Source organism: Balearica regulorum, chromosome 2 (genome assembly GCF_011004875.1).
Source record: "Balearica regulorum gibbericeps isolate bBalReg1 chromosome 2, bBalReg1.pri, whole genome shotgun sequence".
In the NCBI taxonomy this organism is placed as follows: Eukaryota; Metazoa; Chordata; class Aves; order Gruiformes; family Gruidae; genus Balearica; species Balearica regulorum.
Genome location: NC_046185.1, coordinates 20,457,738 through 20,476,470, shown reverse-complemented (window position 1 = coordinate 20,476,470; position 18,733 = coordinate 20,457,738). Strand labels below are relative to the sequence as shown.

The 18,733-nt window shown below is 37.2% G+C and overlaps 1 protein-coding gene across 1 annotated transcript in view; it reads right to left on the bottom strand.

Annotated features, from left to right (window-relative positions):
* ANGPT1 (angiopoietin 1) overlaps nucleotides 1-18,733 on the bottom strand; it is a 166,698-nt gene that overhangs the window by 88,095 nt on the left and 59,870 nt on the right. Inside the window, exon 2 of the mRNA XM_075743485.1 lies at nucleotides 1,150-1,305. Coding sequence (XP_075599600.1) covers nucleotides 1,150-1,305 — 156 coding nt within the window. The remainder of the gene's footprint in view (nucleotides 1-1,149; nucleotides 1,306-18,733) is intronic.

The window sequence follows — 18,733 nt, the reverse complement described above, 5'->3', positions numbered from 1 at the left end:
AGATTTTGTCCCTGCCTAAAGGAGGAAAACATGAATGAGTACTCAACACTTACACCTAGGGTAGGTCTTTTGCATGTAAGAAATGTTTCTACACCTCCTTTTTCTTTACTGAACATATTTACAACACTTATAAGTGAATGCTGGTTTATTAACCAAGATGTAGAGAAAAAGGTGCAGAGAACCCATGTAAGACAGTGTATCTGTCTTTCACAATTACTGTTGTTTCTCAGTGTACCATAATGCAGTTATGTAAAAACTTGGTAATAATATTGTAAACATGAGTTAAGGACATTAGACAAGAAAATACAATCTTTCAAGAAGTACTAGAACAAACCTATAAATGCAATACTTTAAGTCCTCTGTTCTAACTGAACAGCAAATGCAGTGTAGCTGGTGGTATATTATACCACATGCTATGAAGATCAAGAGGAAGTCAGCAAAAATAAGGAAAACAAGTATGCATCTTAAACTGATAAAAGAATTCAAAAGGCAAGAGTAGTAGTTATCTTTGTAATAAGCCCAGTATGAAATTGTAGTCTGTGTTATGACAGTGATGTTCTTGTCACTTCAATCACAACAGTGATTTTAGTGCTAGGAATCATAGGGAGATGGCTCTTTAAATTCATGTGATGTTATACAATTGTACAGTAATAAGAAATATACAGTGTTTTATAAAGAAGCTGATGCTTGTCCCTCTCTTTTCACAGTTTAAAAACTGCAGACATACACTACTTTTCAAATAGCTGAAACATCTTGAAGAAAATAAACAAACTTTCTTGTAATAGTAAAGAGGCAAACAACAATGGAGATCAAAGGCTCTGGTTTAGCCTGAAACTCATTATTTAGCTTGACACTTGTATCATTCACAGTTGGTAGCTGGGCTGTTTATTTGAAGTCAAATGCTGATTTAGTTTCCTGGACAGTCCTACCTGCCTTACACAGAGCTAAATATACTAACCAAATGAAATCAAAAGAAAGCCACATAACAAGGGTCAGTCATCACTGCTGTTAGTACCGAGAAACAAGAGTGTGTATGTTTCTTGGAGCCCCGTGTTGAAATGTTTTGTGTGGTGATGCATTAGAAAAGAAAGAGGATGGGAAAAGTTCTCTGCAATTAACGGCTTTTAGAAAACCACTCTGGGAACATACCTGGGTTTCAACATCCGTGAGTTTTCTTGTCTGCTCTGCTGTCTGGCTGAGAAGGCTGGTCCCTATCTCAAGCATGGTGGCGGTGTGGTTCTGCACAGCATTCTGCTGCAGCTGCACCATCTCCGATTTCATGTTTTCCACAATGTAGTTCTCAAGCTGTAAAAGAGAAAAGGTTGTAGCTGTGGTATTTTTACCTGTTCAGGCATTCTGGTGACATAAGGGTGCATAACTGGCATTCTTGCCAAAAGGGGAAATTTCAACTTTTTCAGGGGGAGCCCAGATTTCAGTTGACCCTGTGATTGTTGGAGTAGGGACCTGACTATCTGAGTAGCCCCTTCCAGTCACAGAGTCCCAATGTTTTTCCAAGTATCACAGCCTGCTGGCATGAGCTGGAGCAGGCCCTGCCTGCCTCCATCTGTGTTGAGGTTGCAGTGACCATTTGTGGTAGATGTCATGGCAGCTCCAAAATGAATCCCTAAAAGAACAAAGCACACCACAGGGAAATGCCAGGTCCTACTTATACATCATAACTTACATGTGAGTCCTTCCTGGAAAAGATCCTACCATATCCTACCTCCCCTGGATTGTTCCTATCTCACAGTCATTCAGCAATATGATTTTTTACTGGGTTAGACCTCCACAAAGATTTTGCACACTCAGCAATGAATACAGTTTAGTTTAGCTGTGACCAAAAAATTGGAAAGAAATGGAAACACTGTCATGCAATAAAAGAAGGAAGTTATTGACCAAAAAAAACCGTAGAAAGCGGTCCTGCTCCTTTGCTTTTGTTGTTGTTTGGCTTGCATTTGCGGTCTATTGAGCAGAATCTGAATTAGGACCTTCTAAATAAACTGGGTACTCCAGAAAGAGGGGCACTTTTTGTTTCAGTTTGTTTTAGTTAACATAGGTATGGTTGTTCCCTTCTAGCTACCTAGGTCTTCACCCTGCCACAACAGACCAGAAACCCAGGACTAGTCTACAATACGATAAGATTCTTTCTTACTTGTACAAGCATTGTTCTGGCATCTTGCTTGATCTGCTCCATAAAATATTAACATAAAGAAAGGTGGCCCAGAACATTGTTTTCAATGCCTTCCACTGAAATCAGCTGGAGTGCAGCCAATTTGTACCCAGGGAAGGTTTGGTCCTCAGTTTCATTTTGTGGCTGATCATGGGGGTTTTTTATGGTTAGCTGATTCCAGACTTAAGCAACCACTGTTTTACCTAATAATTTTAATCACATTGGACGTGCTTCTGCAGCAGTAAGCATGTTTCATTCTGAAAGGTAAGCTGCACAACTAAATATTAAGAACCAGATGGAGTTGATTTAGAGACTGAAGAAGGGAGCGGGAATCAGATATACAATGTGATTAATAAGAAGGGCTGCTTCATCTTATCTATAAGCATACCTGTGCTTAGGGTTAACTACTGTTATTGTTTTGTTTGTGTGTTTACTCCAGTTTGGGGAAGTATTTGATAACCATGCTGGTCAAAAACAAAGTGGATGTCCTACAGTTTCAGACAACAAAAACATTTGATTGAATTGCCAGGTAACCACTCTGGGCTGGAAACCTGCAGAGTGTTTTAAGTGCTGGGGAAAATTTATTATTGAATACTCTGATAAGTATTAAAATGAGATTTAACAGCCAAGGAAAACTGGGTATTGCAAAACAATGTCTGCAGTGGATGTCACCATTTTGCACTCCCCGTGTAAGTTTACTCTGTTTTAGTTTATTACTATGAGATGAATGTTGCAGATATTTAGCTAGTTCAGGGGACATTTTACAGATCCATCACATTTCTACATCATGATTTTATGTTCAGAAGTATTTTGTCTGTACGTCTCTTTCACATCAGATAATGTATTTTTAGCCACCCTTTGCTTCTTGTTGTTTTCTAACCAGTAATTTTTTTTTTTTTTTCCCAAGCTATCCCTTGGTTGCAAATAAGCCCTGTGAAAGAGCCCCACAAAATGGATGGTTGTCCTTTTCCATATTCTGGTCCAGATACTGAAACACCTGAACAAGAAGTTCAAATTTCTTGCACAGCTTTCACCTCCTAATGAAACACAGGGCTCTCAAGTCATGGTACTGCCTGTAATGAGGTACCAACACATACATTTCCTCAGATCCAATGCCTTTTGCTTCCAGATAGGACCATAGCATGTCTGTAGTGTGGCTGTACAGTGCTTGATTTGTTAGTCCGCAGCTTTCTGAAACTGCCCTGCTGTACATGGGCCATGTGATGCATGTGTGTAATGCATGTCTGGGAAAATCCATACAAAAATATGGTGGCTACCCTTATTACACATCAGAAATTAGGTATTTTCACATGTCAATAAAAAGAAACACATATAAGGATATGAATATAAAAAGACAAACAGATATTTATATTTCTAACTAAATTTTTTCCTGTTATTTTACTCACATTACAGAAAGGATTGCATTTGAAAGACCAAACTGAATTTGTTAGAAGTTACAGCAAGTTTTGACTAGCAAGAACACAGACGTAGATTGAGGCATATTGGATAACTTGTACTTTTAATTATCATAGTCTAACACATTCCCCATAATATCCAGTCTTGGGCAATTGCCCTCAGTTACTCACCCTTAAAACAGCCTCTGGTTGAATCTGAGACTGACTCATTATAACAACAAAGCCGATTTTCCGGTTTCAGAATCATTCATTAAATGCTTTTGTAAATATTTGGTGTTCGGTACACTGCCACAATAGTTTCTGTGAGCACATCTCGGGAGTATCAACAGCTATTCACTCAGGCACAGGAGGGTAGAACAAGGACTGAAATAATGTAGAGGTTCTGTTACATTAATTCCCCTTCCTTCATTCACCCACTGCTTGTAGTTTGCTCGGTAGATTTCTTGGTTGCAATACTTGCCCTGCTAAAATCAATGGCGAAATTCCCATTGACTTCAATAGGCCAAGATTTCACCTGTTATTTTTATTGCAGGAAACCAACATTTACCAGGTTCATTATGGCCAAGTACTGAGTTTGATCTGAAGTCTTCTCTTCTTTGGAGTCTTTATATTAAGTGTACCAAATCTTAGATCGAGCTTTCTTTTTTGTTAGTTAAAAGAAATAGCATCTGTTTAACAGGTGATAAAAGGATCCTCGCAGGGTGGCCTCACAGAAAATGTGACATGCAGAAACCTATTCACAGAAGTAAATTGAAGAAGATTTAGGGTTTTAAGTAATTTTTTTAGAGCCTCTTCATCCTGTAAGTAAGTTAAATTGAATTTGTCCAGCATTAAACAGTAAATATATAATGCATGATGAAATACTCTTTTCACGTGAATCTACTTTTTACAGTTGGATTTTCAAATCCTTATATAATTGTTTCTTCTTATTTCAGTTACTTTTTGTTGCAAAAGTGAAACAAAATTCTTTTCTGCATTCTTTTCTCCCATCCCACCCCTCCCACTATATGGCTTTCTGTAGTGCATTGATGTCCCTGTTATTAATTCAGCTGCATCTGCTTTCGGTAAGACTCATTACATTGCACAGGAGTTTTCAGTAATGCAGAATTACCGGTGAGATGCATAATAACGTTATAACATTCTCAGAAATAAAACTGTCAGAAGGTTCAGTGTTATTGTTTAATAAACATTCCTGAGTATTATGCATTAAAAGTATCTAGCTTTTTCTGGACAATGTTTATTGAATGATCTTCATAGAAACCACCCAAACACTAATAGAACTATTAAAATGGAAACTCTAACTTAAGGCCTAAGTAAATGATAATCATTTGTGGCAGATGGCTTATAAATAAAAATAAGAGCTTTTTCTTTTACTTTGATCAAATAATGTTGGTCCCATGTAATTATATGGTAAAGACTGCTATGGTATCCAGATGACATTAGGTTTGCATACTGTGCCTCAGAACAAGAATGCAAGTAATAATAGACTGTTCTCCCTGTCCTACCATTAACCATATCTTGCACATCATTTGGAATAATAGAAAGACAATGCACCAGTGATATTTTATAAGACCTGTTTTGTCTTGTCTTGCTTTGCATACCTGGACATGTACTAGTAATACTATACTAACTATACAACAACTAATGAAAGTTCATTTCTTCTTTCTTTGTTTTTCTGTTTGAGGGAGGATCGTACCTCCCGACGCTGACAAATTGCCTCAGGGAGTCAGATATAAAAGTGACAGTTGATGTAATTTGTATTTTAAAAATACACAAAAAAACCCTAATGGGAGTAAGCTGGAAGAAGTTGAAAGATATAGAATACCACAGAATTTCTTTAACTTTTGCAGAAGCCAAGGGGGTTAGGAAGGACTTTATTACGAAGAAGAGTGATTTTATCTGTGTATTGAAAAGGGCAACATTACATTTAGTTTTAAAAAATAGCATCTTCTGTGAACTATTTGTCAATGAGAAAAGGTTGATAAAACAAAAAATTTACAATGATGCTGCCTTTTCATATTACAGATCCAAGGAGTAGAGACCAACCAGAATATATCCTTCCACTTTTTCTGACCATATGTGATCAGTGGGAATCAGGGAAAACTAACATGGATGGCACATAAAGGCAATGAATAATGCTCAAATGTTAACATGCTAATTTGCACCTGATTTAGAACAACCTGACCTGGGCTTTAAGCATGTCAAGGAAAGCGCACATCAGCCAGAAAAAAATATTGTAGATATCCCATCAATGAAGATGACTACTTTTCCAAATTTATCCTCAATTAGACTTAATAGGATTGCAATACAGATTGCAGCAATGGAGAAAAGAAGTGACCTGTTTGAGGAAGAAACTTCCTCAGATCTTGGGTAACCGATTACCTACATTAAGATGATACAGGATGTATACTGATAATTACAGTGAATTTATGAAATCAACCTTGCTGAGCTAAAATTAAAGCTTTAAATGACTGGTACACAAACTGGACTCACAGAAAAGCCTGTTGCGATATGTAATATATGAAGCTTTGACAAAGAAATCATTGGTTACGAAATATATATATAGGTAAATATTTGTGGATTTCAATTCTAAATGGAACCAGAAAAGTAATCCAGCAGCTCTATATGTAACCAAACAAACATTTTGGAGGAAATAGAAACTCTGTTTTTTTTGTTTTTTTTTTTAATGCAATATACCCAGAATTCTAGCCTTAAGGCAGCAAGAAAATACACCTGTTACTGAAAAATTTGGTTATTTTTTCCAAACCAAATGTTCCAAACACATCAAAGATACTTTTCTTTAAATCCTTGAATCTTTGAATGCCTGAATCTTTGACATTGCATGTTTACTATCTGGCTATATAGCATAATTAATCGACACAATTAAATTGCCATCAGGAAAAATTGGTGGTTGATTATGTACGTTTAATTTATAGCCTGCGTAAGATAGATATTTATAAACTGTGAACATATCCTCATATGTATGGAGCTCACAGATACAAATAACCACTACTTGTTTCTTTAGCATGTGGCCGGTGAAACCACAGCTGCATTCTCAGCACACAGTGGCCAAACACTCACTGAGGTGAGTCACTCCAGGTGACTTCCAATATACTAATGACACTTGTCCTTGTGGTGGTTGAGCTTGGTTTTATAGCAACCTTCAGTTAAATAAAAGTTTGCTACGAGTGTAGAAGAATCTTTTAGCTACTTAAAGAAAATAAAATTAAAAAATAATCATCAAGTTTTCCTCTTCAGATGATAAAGAAAAAGATGACCAGACATCTTTTTGTCAGAAGAAATCAGGGATAACAGATGTAAGAGATTATTCCAAAACACATGAAGTAGTCTTTCAGCTGCATTCAGTAAAGTGTCTGCAGGAGTTTTGTCTCCAGTTCTGAATGTTACAATTCAGGAAAAATGTACATTATTTTGGGAGAGCGTACAGAAGACAAAGAATAGTCATAGATCTAGACAATTGAAAGACTTAAGAAAGTTTAGACTAATAGCAAGGCTAGCAAGAAAATAACTGACTAGAAGGACGTAAGACTGCAAAGAGAAAGAGAATAATTTGTTTTCCACATCCATGAAGCTGCAGTAAGTGAAGTTTAACTTTAACATATTAGGGGAAAAGTTTTCTAACAGTACAGGTAATAAAATAGCAATAGGGCTTCTGTGGGAAAACTTTGAAAACTCCATCACTGGGGGTCTTAAAAGAATACTTTATGTAAAGATCAGGCAGAATATATGGTATTTTATGGTTCTTTCTAGTTCTATCTTTTCATTCTTCTCAGGTTTTTTTTATTACTCTACTTCATACCTAAGCTCACAGATTCGATATTTGAAATCAAATTCTATAGTAAAATCTCCATTGCACTGAGAAGAGTTTTGGAAAACTCATCTCCTAAAGAAGCTTTTAGAAGGAAGGCAATAAAAAAGAGGAGTTTCAGGAATTAAAACCACAACAAATTAAAAAAAAAAAAAAAGACATAATATAAATAAGAGGAACTGTTATGTATAGACCAAATCAGCAAAATGAGGAGTGTCACTGAGGATGTTTCTGAATATACCTCAGTAGGGACACAGCCTGCAGAACCATCTGAGAAACTATTGTGTGCACTAGCTCTGCAACTATAAAATGACAGCACTTTATTGTACTCAAGTTACTTCTATTAGACTGCTTTAGAAAATACGGTCTCTGAAAAGCAATCAATTTGTGGATACTTGAGTTTGTGTCAGTGGTGGCTTGGCATCTCTGTGCCATGTTATGTTATGCAGTAAAGTATGTAAAATGTAATAGGCAATAATAGATAATGATGCTGGAAGAATACGCTGTATGGCATCCCACTGGAATCTTGGGAAACTGGAAGCAAAAGTATTTTTATGAAGCACTGTACTTTAATATGAATAGAAATGGTCCTTGCTACACCAGTCAAGCCAAGATATGGGGAACACAGAGTTCTTTGTTTCAAGATATCAGAAGACTTCCCCAGTTAGGTTTGCCCAATAGCATAATATTCTATATATGGGTAATTTAAGGGAACAAGAAGGTTGAGTTTCAATTCCTCATGGAGTATATCCTCATATGTTGACTTAGGCCAAGTATTGATTGTACTGGCCTGATAATTCAATCTGAGCTTCCTACTAAGGCATCTTCAAGAAATCTTTCCAATTTGTTTTCAAAGTTTTATATCACTCTAAAAACTTGCCCGCTTCTGGACTAAAATCCAAAAATCTGTATAAAGGAAATTTATTTGTCATTTCAAATGTAATTATTTACAGTTATTAAAAAAGCACACAAAACACTTTAAGAGTCAATTTCAATTACTTTTGTATGAATATTAGATCTCAGTTTTTTAAACTTAAGGTTCAATAAAGTCAATAAGCAGCATAACAGAAAATCATACCGAATGTGATTAAATGGTCCCATAAGGAAGCTACTTATAACAAGTAAATCAGAACAATATGTTCTTATTTTCTACTGATTAGTAATATTTCTGGTTCAAAGTACTATCCAGTTTAATGTTAACCTTTACAAATTTTATTACAGCATCAACTGTATTTTTCTTTCTTGATCTAACTTTCCAAACCACTTAATTCTATAAACTAAATTAATTTATGATTATACAGTTGACTGGAAACATGAACCATCCCCAGTATACACTGAAGAGGAAGGCATAATTGTAGAAAAGGCAACATCTGCCATCTTACCCTAAACAAATTAGTATCTGGGGTTTTTTAAAGAAATATATTTTTCTATTAAAGTGTGGAAATAATTAATTTTCTTTGGCAAAGATACTTTTGGTGAGGAGTACCTTTCAGAATGACTAATTTTGGAACAACTTCTGTGCAGGAGAATATTTAGACACCTTATGGCTCATTCCTGAAGATGAGCATATGACTTATAATCAACATTAGTTCCACTGAAATATCTCCTCACTACATTACATACAGTTCTTGAAAAATGTAATCTTAAACTGTATAAATAGTTCTGGTTGCTATATTGCACTGGCAGGTTATAGCTAAACTTTCAGTGAACCTGGGAAGCTGTAGTATAGTTTGGAATCTATATATAACTTTTTGTTTGTGTTATAGGAGGTCCTATAATGTTTTAACATTGTATTACTTAATCTATTTTTAATTCTGCTTGGTTTCTTACACTCGTCACTATGACATATGAACGTATTGTTGGTATCCTGTGTATGAAAACACTTTTCCAAGAAAGGTTGTGAAATTAAGGCTCAACTGCATTACGTTCTAGTCTTTGCACAAATTTCTTCTTTCTGTAGTGCCTTACATAAATACCACAGAAGAGGAATCTCTTTATTCACTGCCATGAGTTCTGCCTTCAGCTCAAAGTTCTTTATCTTAGGTCCTCCCTGATGAAGAAATCACAATTTTTTTTATTTTATTACCATTTGACTATCTTTCCTGTGTAGGTTGTAACTTCATTGGAGATCACCCTTCTGTCTTTCATCAGTGCCTGATAGAAGTCAGCCGAAGACCCAGGACATTATACTATGTTGATGACTGCCAATAATCTACAGTCTTAATTTGGGATCTTTTTTGAAAGCATAAATGGAAAGTTTAGATGCACTGAAACCACTGAAAGTACCACAATTTCAGTAAAGATGGGGCTACAAGAATGCAAGGGGATCCCTTGGGCTATCAAACATCTTCCTCACTGTTCCAGGCAACTACTTATTTTTACCTTTTACCCAGAGAGATCCACAAAATATCCACTCCTTTCATTCCACTAGTCTTAATACACTCAGTGGAACTCATAATCTGTGCATTATGTTTTCACATCCTCCATGTGTGTGCTTCTATTATAAATAACCTAGTGGTGAGGAAAACTGGAAGTGATCTCATATCAGTTGCTAGGTGACAGGGAGTAATTCAAACTTCCTAAAGTTTCAGCATTACCACAAATGTAAATCTTATTGTGTACTACTTGTCCATGATGCTTATGATGTTTCACAGGCACCTGGTAAGGGTTTTGCCTTGCCCAAAAAAGATGAAGTGAGGGCCCGGTGATCTTTGTGGCCATGATTAGTGTTTTTATGCATCTCTTTACCTCAAAACACAGGGAAAGCTGGAACCAGAACATATCTGCAGTCACAGCATGGTTCGTGGTCTGCTTGAGGGCAGAGCATGCTGCTACCAACTTGAGGCCTTTGACAAGCTGGAGCACCTGAGCAGCCAAGCTGTTTGTAAGCAGATGAGCAGAGATGGAGCAGCTCTGCAGAGAAGGACCTGGGAGTCCTGGTGGACAACAAGCTCTCCATGAGCCAGCAGTGTGCCCTCATGGCCAAGAAGGCCAATGGTATCCTGGGGTGCATTAAGAAGAGTGTAGCCAGGTTATCCTCCCCCTCTACTCTGCCCTGGTGAGGCCACATCTGGAGCTCTGTGTCCAGTTCTGGGCTTTCCAGTTTAAGAAAGACAGGGAACTACTGGAGAGAGTCCAGTGGAGGGCTACAAAGATGATGAGGGGACTGGGGCATCTCTCGTATGAGGAAAAGCTGAGACAGCTGGGTCTGTTTGTCCTCGAGAAGAGAAGACTGAGAGGGGGGATCTTATCTCCACTCATAAATATCTAACGGGTGGATGTCTAGAGGAAGGGGCTAGACTCTTCTCAATGGTGCCCAGTGACAGGACAAGGGGCAACAGGCACCAACTGGAACACAGGAAGTTCCATCTGAATATCAGGAAAAACGTCTTCACTTTGAGGGTGACCAAGCACTGGCATAGGCTGCCCAGGGAGGCTGTGAAGTCTGCTTCTCTGGAGATATTCAAAACCCGCCTGGATGTGCACCTGTGCAACCTGCTGTAGGTGATCCTCCTCTAGCAAGGGGGTTGGGCTAGATGACCTCCAGAGGTCTCTTCCAGACCCTACCATTCTGTGAATCTGTGAGATCCCTCACCTCAGCATGTCGTATTTAGTGAAAAAATGTTTAAAAGAATCCTGCCTACACTACAGAGAATGAGAATATTTTAATCAAGTGCCCTGTTCTTTTCTCCTCCTTTCCCTTGCCTAATCATGATAAATATTATTTTATTTTGCTTTATGTCTTCAGCATTTGGCTTCAAAACCGTGATCCAGTTTATATTGAAGACTGATGTTCTTGTCCATTTACCTAACATAGCAAAGAGCAAAGCCTCTATATGCTATAAAATCCATTCCCCACCCCAAACCCAGGGAAATACAGGCCTGAAATCTGCTGAACTACTTCAGCAATTAATATCTAGACAAGAGTTTATGTATTCTCACACACAGTATTTATGTGCATAGATTTACAAGCCATGTATACATAATAACTCCTTTAAATTATGGGTTATAAATGTAGGTAGACAGAAATATTCATTTGTGTCCTGTAAAGTTTGGCTGTATTTATGGTTCTTAACTTTTATTACAATAATCTGGGCACAAGTGGTTTAATGATAGATGTTCTGAATACATAACATTGTTTACCTTAGTTTTACTACAGACATTAAAAAATGATATTGATACATCTCTGCTGGAATCACTTTATAATTTTAAGGCACAAATAAATGAAATTTACAGAAATATTTGTAGCAGTAAACTAAGAACTTCAGTTTCCCACAGCACTTTTAAAAAGTTAACTACTAGTACAAACTCTAACACCTTTTCTTTCCATTGGTGAAATTCTATATTTATGCATTAATCTCTAAGTGCCTCCAGACATACCTATAATTCTCAGCATTATAATGGCAGTGTAACTCTCCATAGTGGGGAGATGATCCTGCCAAAATATGTGCAATCCCAGAGAATTTGGTTTCTTTGTGTGGTGATGGAACTGATTGCTTGACTACATGGCAAACAGTGAATTAAAATACCTAAATATAAGTGTTGCCAAATAATTCCTTCCAATAATTATTAAAATGAGAAACATACCTAAACATTTCACATAGAAACTGTCAAGTATTTAGTATATATGTACATATATTTACATATGCATGTACATGTATGTATATATAAATTAAGGATGGGTTCATTCCACTAAATAGATTATATAATCCCTGTTTTAGAAACAGCAATGTAAAGACACGAAGTTCACTAAACCATATAATAAAATAAAAGGTACTCAAATTAGCCTGCAGGAAAGACTATGAAACTTAATAAGATAAAAGTGCCTTGGTTTATCTGAAATGGCATAGTTCAAGATATATATCCTTTTATGGCTTTAATAATTGTATAGAAAGATAAGACCTTTTTTATAGGAAATATGAGAACAGCCAAAACATATAAAGATAATTCTGGTCCCTCTTTTCATTGAATTCCTCTGGGGATTTTGAAAGGGAACAGTCACAGGTTTCCTTTAGGTAAATGTGTGCTAATGCAATCTCCTTCATCCCCAGTTGTTGGAGTGAGATTTAGGATATGATTATGGGGACCAATTCCTTGCCCTGAGTTTAGTTCTTGAATTCTACAGCCTCTGAGCGAGAAATTTAAATCTGCAGGTTTTTCTAGAGAGCTCAGATACTAGGAATAAGTATTATCATTTCCATCAACTGCTAAAGGAATAAGCATACTGGAGTTGCAATCAGGTTGTTCTGTACGTAACACTGAGCACAAAACTCAGTAGTGGTGACAAGAAAATTGAGTTGAAAATCTCTTCTTTAATTCTGTAGAATAAAAACTGGTCCAAATGTTTAAATTTAGGGAAAATCTGAAAATTTAAATCTTTTGGAGATATTCCTGCACTTAAGCACTGTAAAGAGGAGACGAATGAAAAGGAACAATGAAAGAATCTCCCTCCTAAAGCCCTGCTTTAGAAGCAGCATTTTTCCCCTGGTTTTTTTCCAGGACCTGGCAAGAATATTCCCTCCTACTTCAGTTTATCATAATCATAGCTCTTCCTGGAAGTCAATGTTATTGCGAGGCATTCCTTTGTAAGTCATGAAATCATGAGCTAAAGTGGGGAAGCTTTCAGCCTTCAATTTCATATCTACTAACTCATTGTCGGTAGTTTCTCTGGCTGATGTTCCTGTTGTTAAAGATAGGACAAAGAAATTCATAGATGAACAACCGATTATGTACGTGCATAAGCACACATGCAGAATAACAGATGTAGCAAACAATAGACAGAGGAATAGAGGTATATATTAGGAATGGATTGCCAGGCAAAGAGATAGGCAGTTTGTATGCAGCAATTTGAAAATATATCTGGTTTTACAAGGGAAAACAGAAGCCACCAGATGTATTCACAAATGTTATGCTTAATAACCAAGTTAAAAACAATTAGACACGAATGGTTTAAGATTCATGCATGTTCAATACAGACTCAAAGAATTATGCTAAAAGTCAAGTGGAATGGTTTTAATTACTTTTTTAATAGTAAGAAACTGGATGTATCCTTTTGACAATCTAAATATGAATATCTTCCCAGTGATCAGTGAACTAAGCTCCCAGGCATACTGGCACCCGTGGCTGCTCCCGCATTCCCAGCAAGGCGGCTGGGTGGCTGTCAGACTCAACCCTCGCACTGATTAAGTTGCTACGTTTGTTTGCAAATTTCCACACAGTGTCCCTGTGCCCAAAGTGATAACGATCACAGTAATTTCCGATTTGTAATCCAGGAATATGTACTGGCCCTTGCCCTGATGGAGCTTCACAGTTCACAAATATAAAGTGACAGTCCTTTTGGAATGATTAATGTAGTGAAAACGTGGGGAAATGAGTCAAAGATGAGACACACAAGTTATTTCAAGTCCGTTCTTCACTCAGATCTTGTATGAATTCTTAGCATTTATCACTGGTTTTGCTTTCTCGATCTTTCTTCTACAATACTTTTAATTTTACAATAAATCCCAAGAAGGTCATGTATTACAATACAACTAATGTTTTCTTGCCAAGTAAAACCGCATTCAGAAGGGTGGTTTTGTAATAACTCAGAAGCATTTACAATGTAATCAAAAATACATTGAACAAACCAACGTATCAGAATAACAGGACTATTAAATAAAAGGAAAATATCCCAGGCCTTTAAAACATGCTGTAATTCTTCAGAATGAGAGATGACCAGGGCTTGAAATCAAATACAGATATTCCTAAACTTTCAAGTATTCAGATTCAGGATTTTAGTTCAATCTCATTTTCATAATGATAGCCATGTGGTACTGTTCTCCCTCAGGGGCAACAAAAAATATCTGTTGTACTGACTTTGTAGTTGCTGTACATAAATGCAGACTTTCAGGTCATTAGTTTAACCACATGTGCAGAACATATAGGAGTTAAGATAACATTTCTCATGGCTACAGCTATTCTATCGAAAGAAGAATTGACATCTAAAATGCTTATATCTATCACACTTTGTACCGTAGTAGTAGAGAACAAAGTGTTCATGAATCCTTAGGAAAGTCTGGCAGCTGTTTCGCTGAGCTGTAGGTTGCAATCACGTTAATAGTTATACATTCTGCCCATTAGCTGGCAGTAACATTCATGCCCTCTAGTCAGAATGTTATAGCATGGCAATTTCCTCCGTACTGAAAACAGATGAAAAATCTTGTCAAGCACTAAAAGAATGCTGTGACTGTGACTCTAATCACACATATCTGTTGCTCCCAGAGGATCCAAGGAAACTGCATCAGTTACAGCAAAGCACAGCTGAACCCCACCCCCACCTGCAAACCCCTGTGCCCAGAGCACAGAAAACCTAAATATAAGCCATGAAAAAGTCAGGAATAAATGTTCCGGTTAGGTGTTCTCTTTTTCAGGACGCAGGTTTTCCATCCCTGATGCTGATGGAAACAGCGTTAACGCTATGCCATGCCTGAAGGTCTGATCAGGCTGGGGGGAGGCCAGAGTATTAGAGCCAACAGAGCCATATGGGAGTAACAGGCCAGGAAACCCCTCATTCCCCTCGGAGACATCCCTGTCTCATCTGGATCCAATTCTTTCCATCAGGTAACGCTGTGGTTTCATTTCCATGAGGTCAAATTATGTGGGGTTAGGACATCTACTGATTTATCTGTGGAAAAAAAAAGCATACGATCGTCTACAGTGATGACAGAGGACAGTTAGTTAAAGTCTGGAATGCTGACATCTTAAAGTCAATGAAGGTTTTGCAGTTAACCTCAATTTGGCCAGGATTTCACCCCTGAGACTGCACTTTTCTTTTTGACTTTCAGCTCCAGAACAGGTAAAAATACCTTCCCAAAGCCAACAGGAATGCTGTTATTTTATTATTAATTAGCTGCCTGAAGTTCTAATCTACTCTGAAAACAAACATTGAGTTTTGTCATCTTACTGTAAACCTATTAACATGCTATCCAAGATTATTTTCTTGTGAAAAGTATGCTGTTAATATTAGTGCAAGTGTGCACATAGGGATTATTAACTGTCATTACATTTGGATTAAACTGCTAGCTTCTAGACATGAAAAGAAAGCTGAAACACAAGTGCTTCTGTTCCACTTGAAATAAATTACCATGCTACCACAAATTCCCAGCAGGAGAAGGGAAGGGGAGACATAAATTTCTGCACAACATGTAGAATGTTTAATGGATTTCTGAGTGATAACAGTGGAGGTAGTGGCACTGTTCATTTTGTCAGTGTGAGGACAAAGAAGCAGGAAAGCAGGACTTTGTTCCTTTCTTTGCAAGTGGACTGCAAGGCCATCACAAAGGTGTTTTCTTTGAAAGGAAGAATACAGGAAAGATTACGTAAAATGAGAAACAGCTGCAGAGTTCCAGGTGAGAACTGAACTTCCTGAAAGGTCAGGGTGTTGGGGTTTGTTTCAAGCTTATCTTTTTGTCTCTCTGCATTTCCAGTAGCAGATCTTTCACAGCTGGGCAGCAGCAATAGCTCTGCTTTCACAGCACCCCAAAGCAGTGGGCCGTTCCACTGCTGCTGTACAAGAAAGGGTCATGGTGTGAAACGATCGTCTTCATCATCATCCACAAACCTGTGGCATGTGAGACTAGAGGCTCAGCTGGAACACTGCAATAGCTTGGCTGATCTGAACTACTTCTCCAGGTAGGACTTCTTCCACTTGCCAAAGTAAACTAGGTAACAAATCTCAAACGTACTACAAAACTGTGCTCTAGTTGAAGGTTCCTTATCCAAACCGACAGCTGAGTGTTTAGAAAATGTGGTTCTCCCTCCTCTTATTCACACTCTTGTAAACATCTCTGTTAGTCTGGGTTACTGCAAAATTCCCTTTTACCTGTGATAGTTGCACAGCTTTACACTGACATACAGACAAACCAGCCTGCTTTCATGAGTGAAAGCAGATTTTTGCAAGAAGTAGAAAGAAATCCCTCTAGAAGTACTACCAAAACTCCTTAGAGATTTCCTTTTGGACATTACAAAAATGTAAGACAAAAGTAGTCTAGCTTTTTATCCTTGTCCCAGCTCCCAGAAAGTCAGTGCAGATCAGGGATTCACCCAGCCCTACTTGAATGCAATGCATTCATAATCCTGCTTCTGTTTTTGTTAGGCAGAAGGGATACGGACTCTGGATCACTGGTGGTTGGAGGTGATTATTCTTGAGACAGCTCAATACAAAGGTTTAATCTATTCCTCGCTTTCCTGGTGGTGACAGTGTACTCCTGTATGTGACAATCGATTCTGTAATGTGTAAGGAGTAGCTTCTGTTCCCATGCTGCCGGAAAAGATTGTGTTCAACAGATGAGTCAGTGAATTTATCAGGTAAAAGGAAGCTGACACTGATAACTCATCTGCTGCTGAAATTAAGAGTGTGAGTCCCTGTTTCATAGTGACGACTATAAAACACACTGAAATACAAGGAGCAGCTAAAAAACAAGTGACATTTGAACTTACAGCTTCTTGGCTTCTGTGAACTTTCCAGAAGGCTGCTAACTTATCTGACAAGAAGTCTCTAATACACCTGTGAAATAAGAACATGGGCTGTCCCAGTAATTTTCCTTCATGTGGCATCTCTAATTTCCTTTTGTAAATATAGGGTAAACACTGGCTTTCTGAAGGTAAGCTCTGTGTAGACTACCAAAACCACAAAGCTGCAATTACCTGTCACGTAAGTGTTGACAGAAAAAAGGTTTCCTACCATTTGTTTCTTACCCCAGCGCTCTTTTCTATTGGTTCGTAAACAAATATCCTCATAAACGTGAATAGAACTCTGCTATGGACGATTCAAGCATGGTGCCAGCCCAATTTGCCCTCTCTTTTCCAAGATGCTTCAGACAAACAATTTGTGACATTTAAAAGAATGATGTGACCAGTGACAAATGTGAAGAACAGCTCAGTGGTGGATGTGTTTCATCGCTATGTTTACGAAAGGCAGAGGGTCTTGGCACAGACCGCGTTGTAGATCAGCTGAACCAGCACAAAGAAGAATGCTGGAATCCTTTACTGCAATGGATCTTCATAATCCCCATCTTTTAACACATGGTTCGCAAAGCCAGAGTGGTAAGAAGGATTTTTAATATAAACTGGCTTTCTGGGTCCTGAAATGTTAATCAGATTGGTATTTCATTTTATTTCTTTTATACTTAAAGCCTATTCTACTCTTGCATGAACTCTAAGCTTTTATTGAGAAGAGCGAGATGAATGTTAAAAATGAAATATACAGTATATAATTAGCTCTGGTGGACTTAATGGTTGGAAGGGTATACTTTAGGAAATAATCCTGAATTGTCAAGGAAGGAACTAGATGATCAAATAGTTTTATTCAGTCTGTACTTGTAGGATACACTGAATAGCTACCCTTTGGTACATCAGCAAAATGATTGCTTAATAATAAATAGGGTGACTTTTAATTGCTGTAAATATACTTGCAGAATAATTTTATGTAAAATAAGATATAAACATAAAAAGGCACTGGTTTATTGCCTCTTGCTTGGATGCTTTAAGTTGATTTTAAACAGTTACAGGTTATTTAAAAATAATATGGTTTCTGTACAGAAAATTGTATGAGAGAAATACATTGGAATTCAAAGTACAGACCAGTCTTTCCTGATAGAAATAGTTTATCTCGCTTAAAAAGAAAAGAACATGTAACGGAACATAAGAATTGCTGAAAAAACGTGACAGCTATACTTCACTATATTTATGTTAACTTCCAAAATAATTAAATTAGTTATTTCGACTGTCCCCCTAATTTTGTTTAAAACTGCATTTGCTTCTCAAATTTAGTGAAACTTTGATACCATTGAAGGACAAGTTAGCTCATTAAATTTAAATTCATACAGTTTTTCCAACATAAATAAATAATCCAAATATTCTCATCCAGACAAATCAAATGTGATGTTCAGTTAAGGGAACAGAACATTCTGTAAGAATTTAAATCCACAGAGTGACTTGAAATATTTTTATAAGACAATGCCAACTTAAAATCAACCTTATATTTAGCCCATTTTTACCTTACTTACTCTCTTTCCAAGTAATACCAAGAGTGATATGTAAATGAATGGTGAGAGAAAGAAGGTCTTTCTGGTAATTTTGTTTGTTTTTCATAGTTTATTACATTTTGTCTCTGTTCAATTTCTACCCAGTTAACTGTGCCCAAGAAGGACCATAAATAAAGCCAAGATGACAACGTGAGTCTACACATAAGCCCAACACTTGGAATATCCAGTCAACTTGCAGACAAAGGCACAATTTGATATGATTTATGATGGCTGTTCTTTGAAAAAGAGGCAGGAC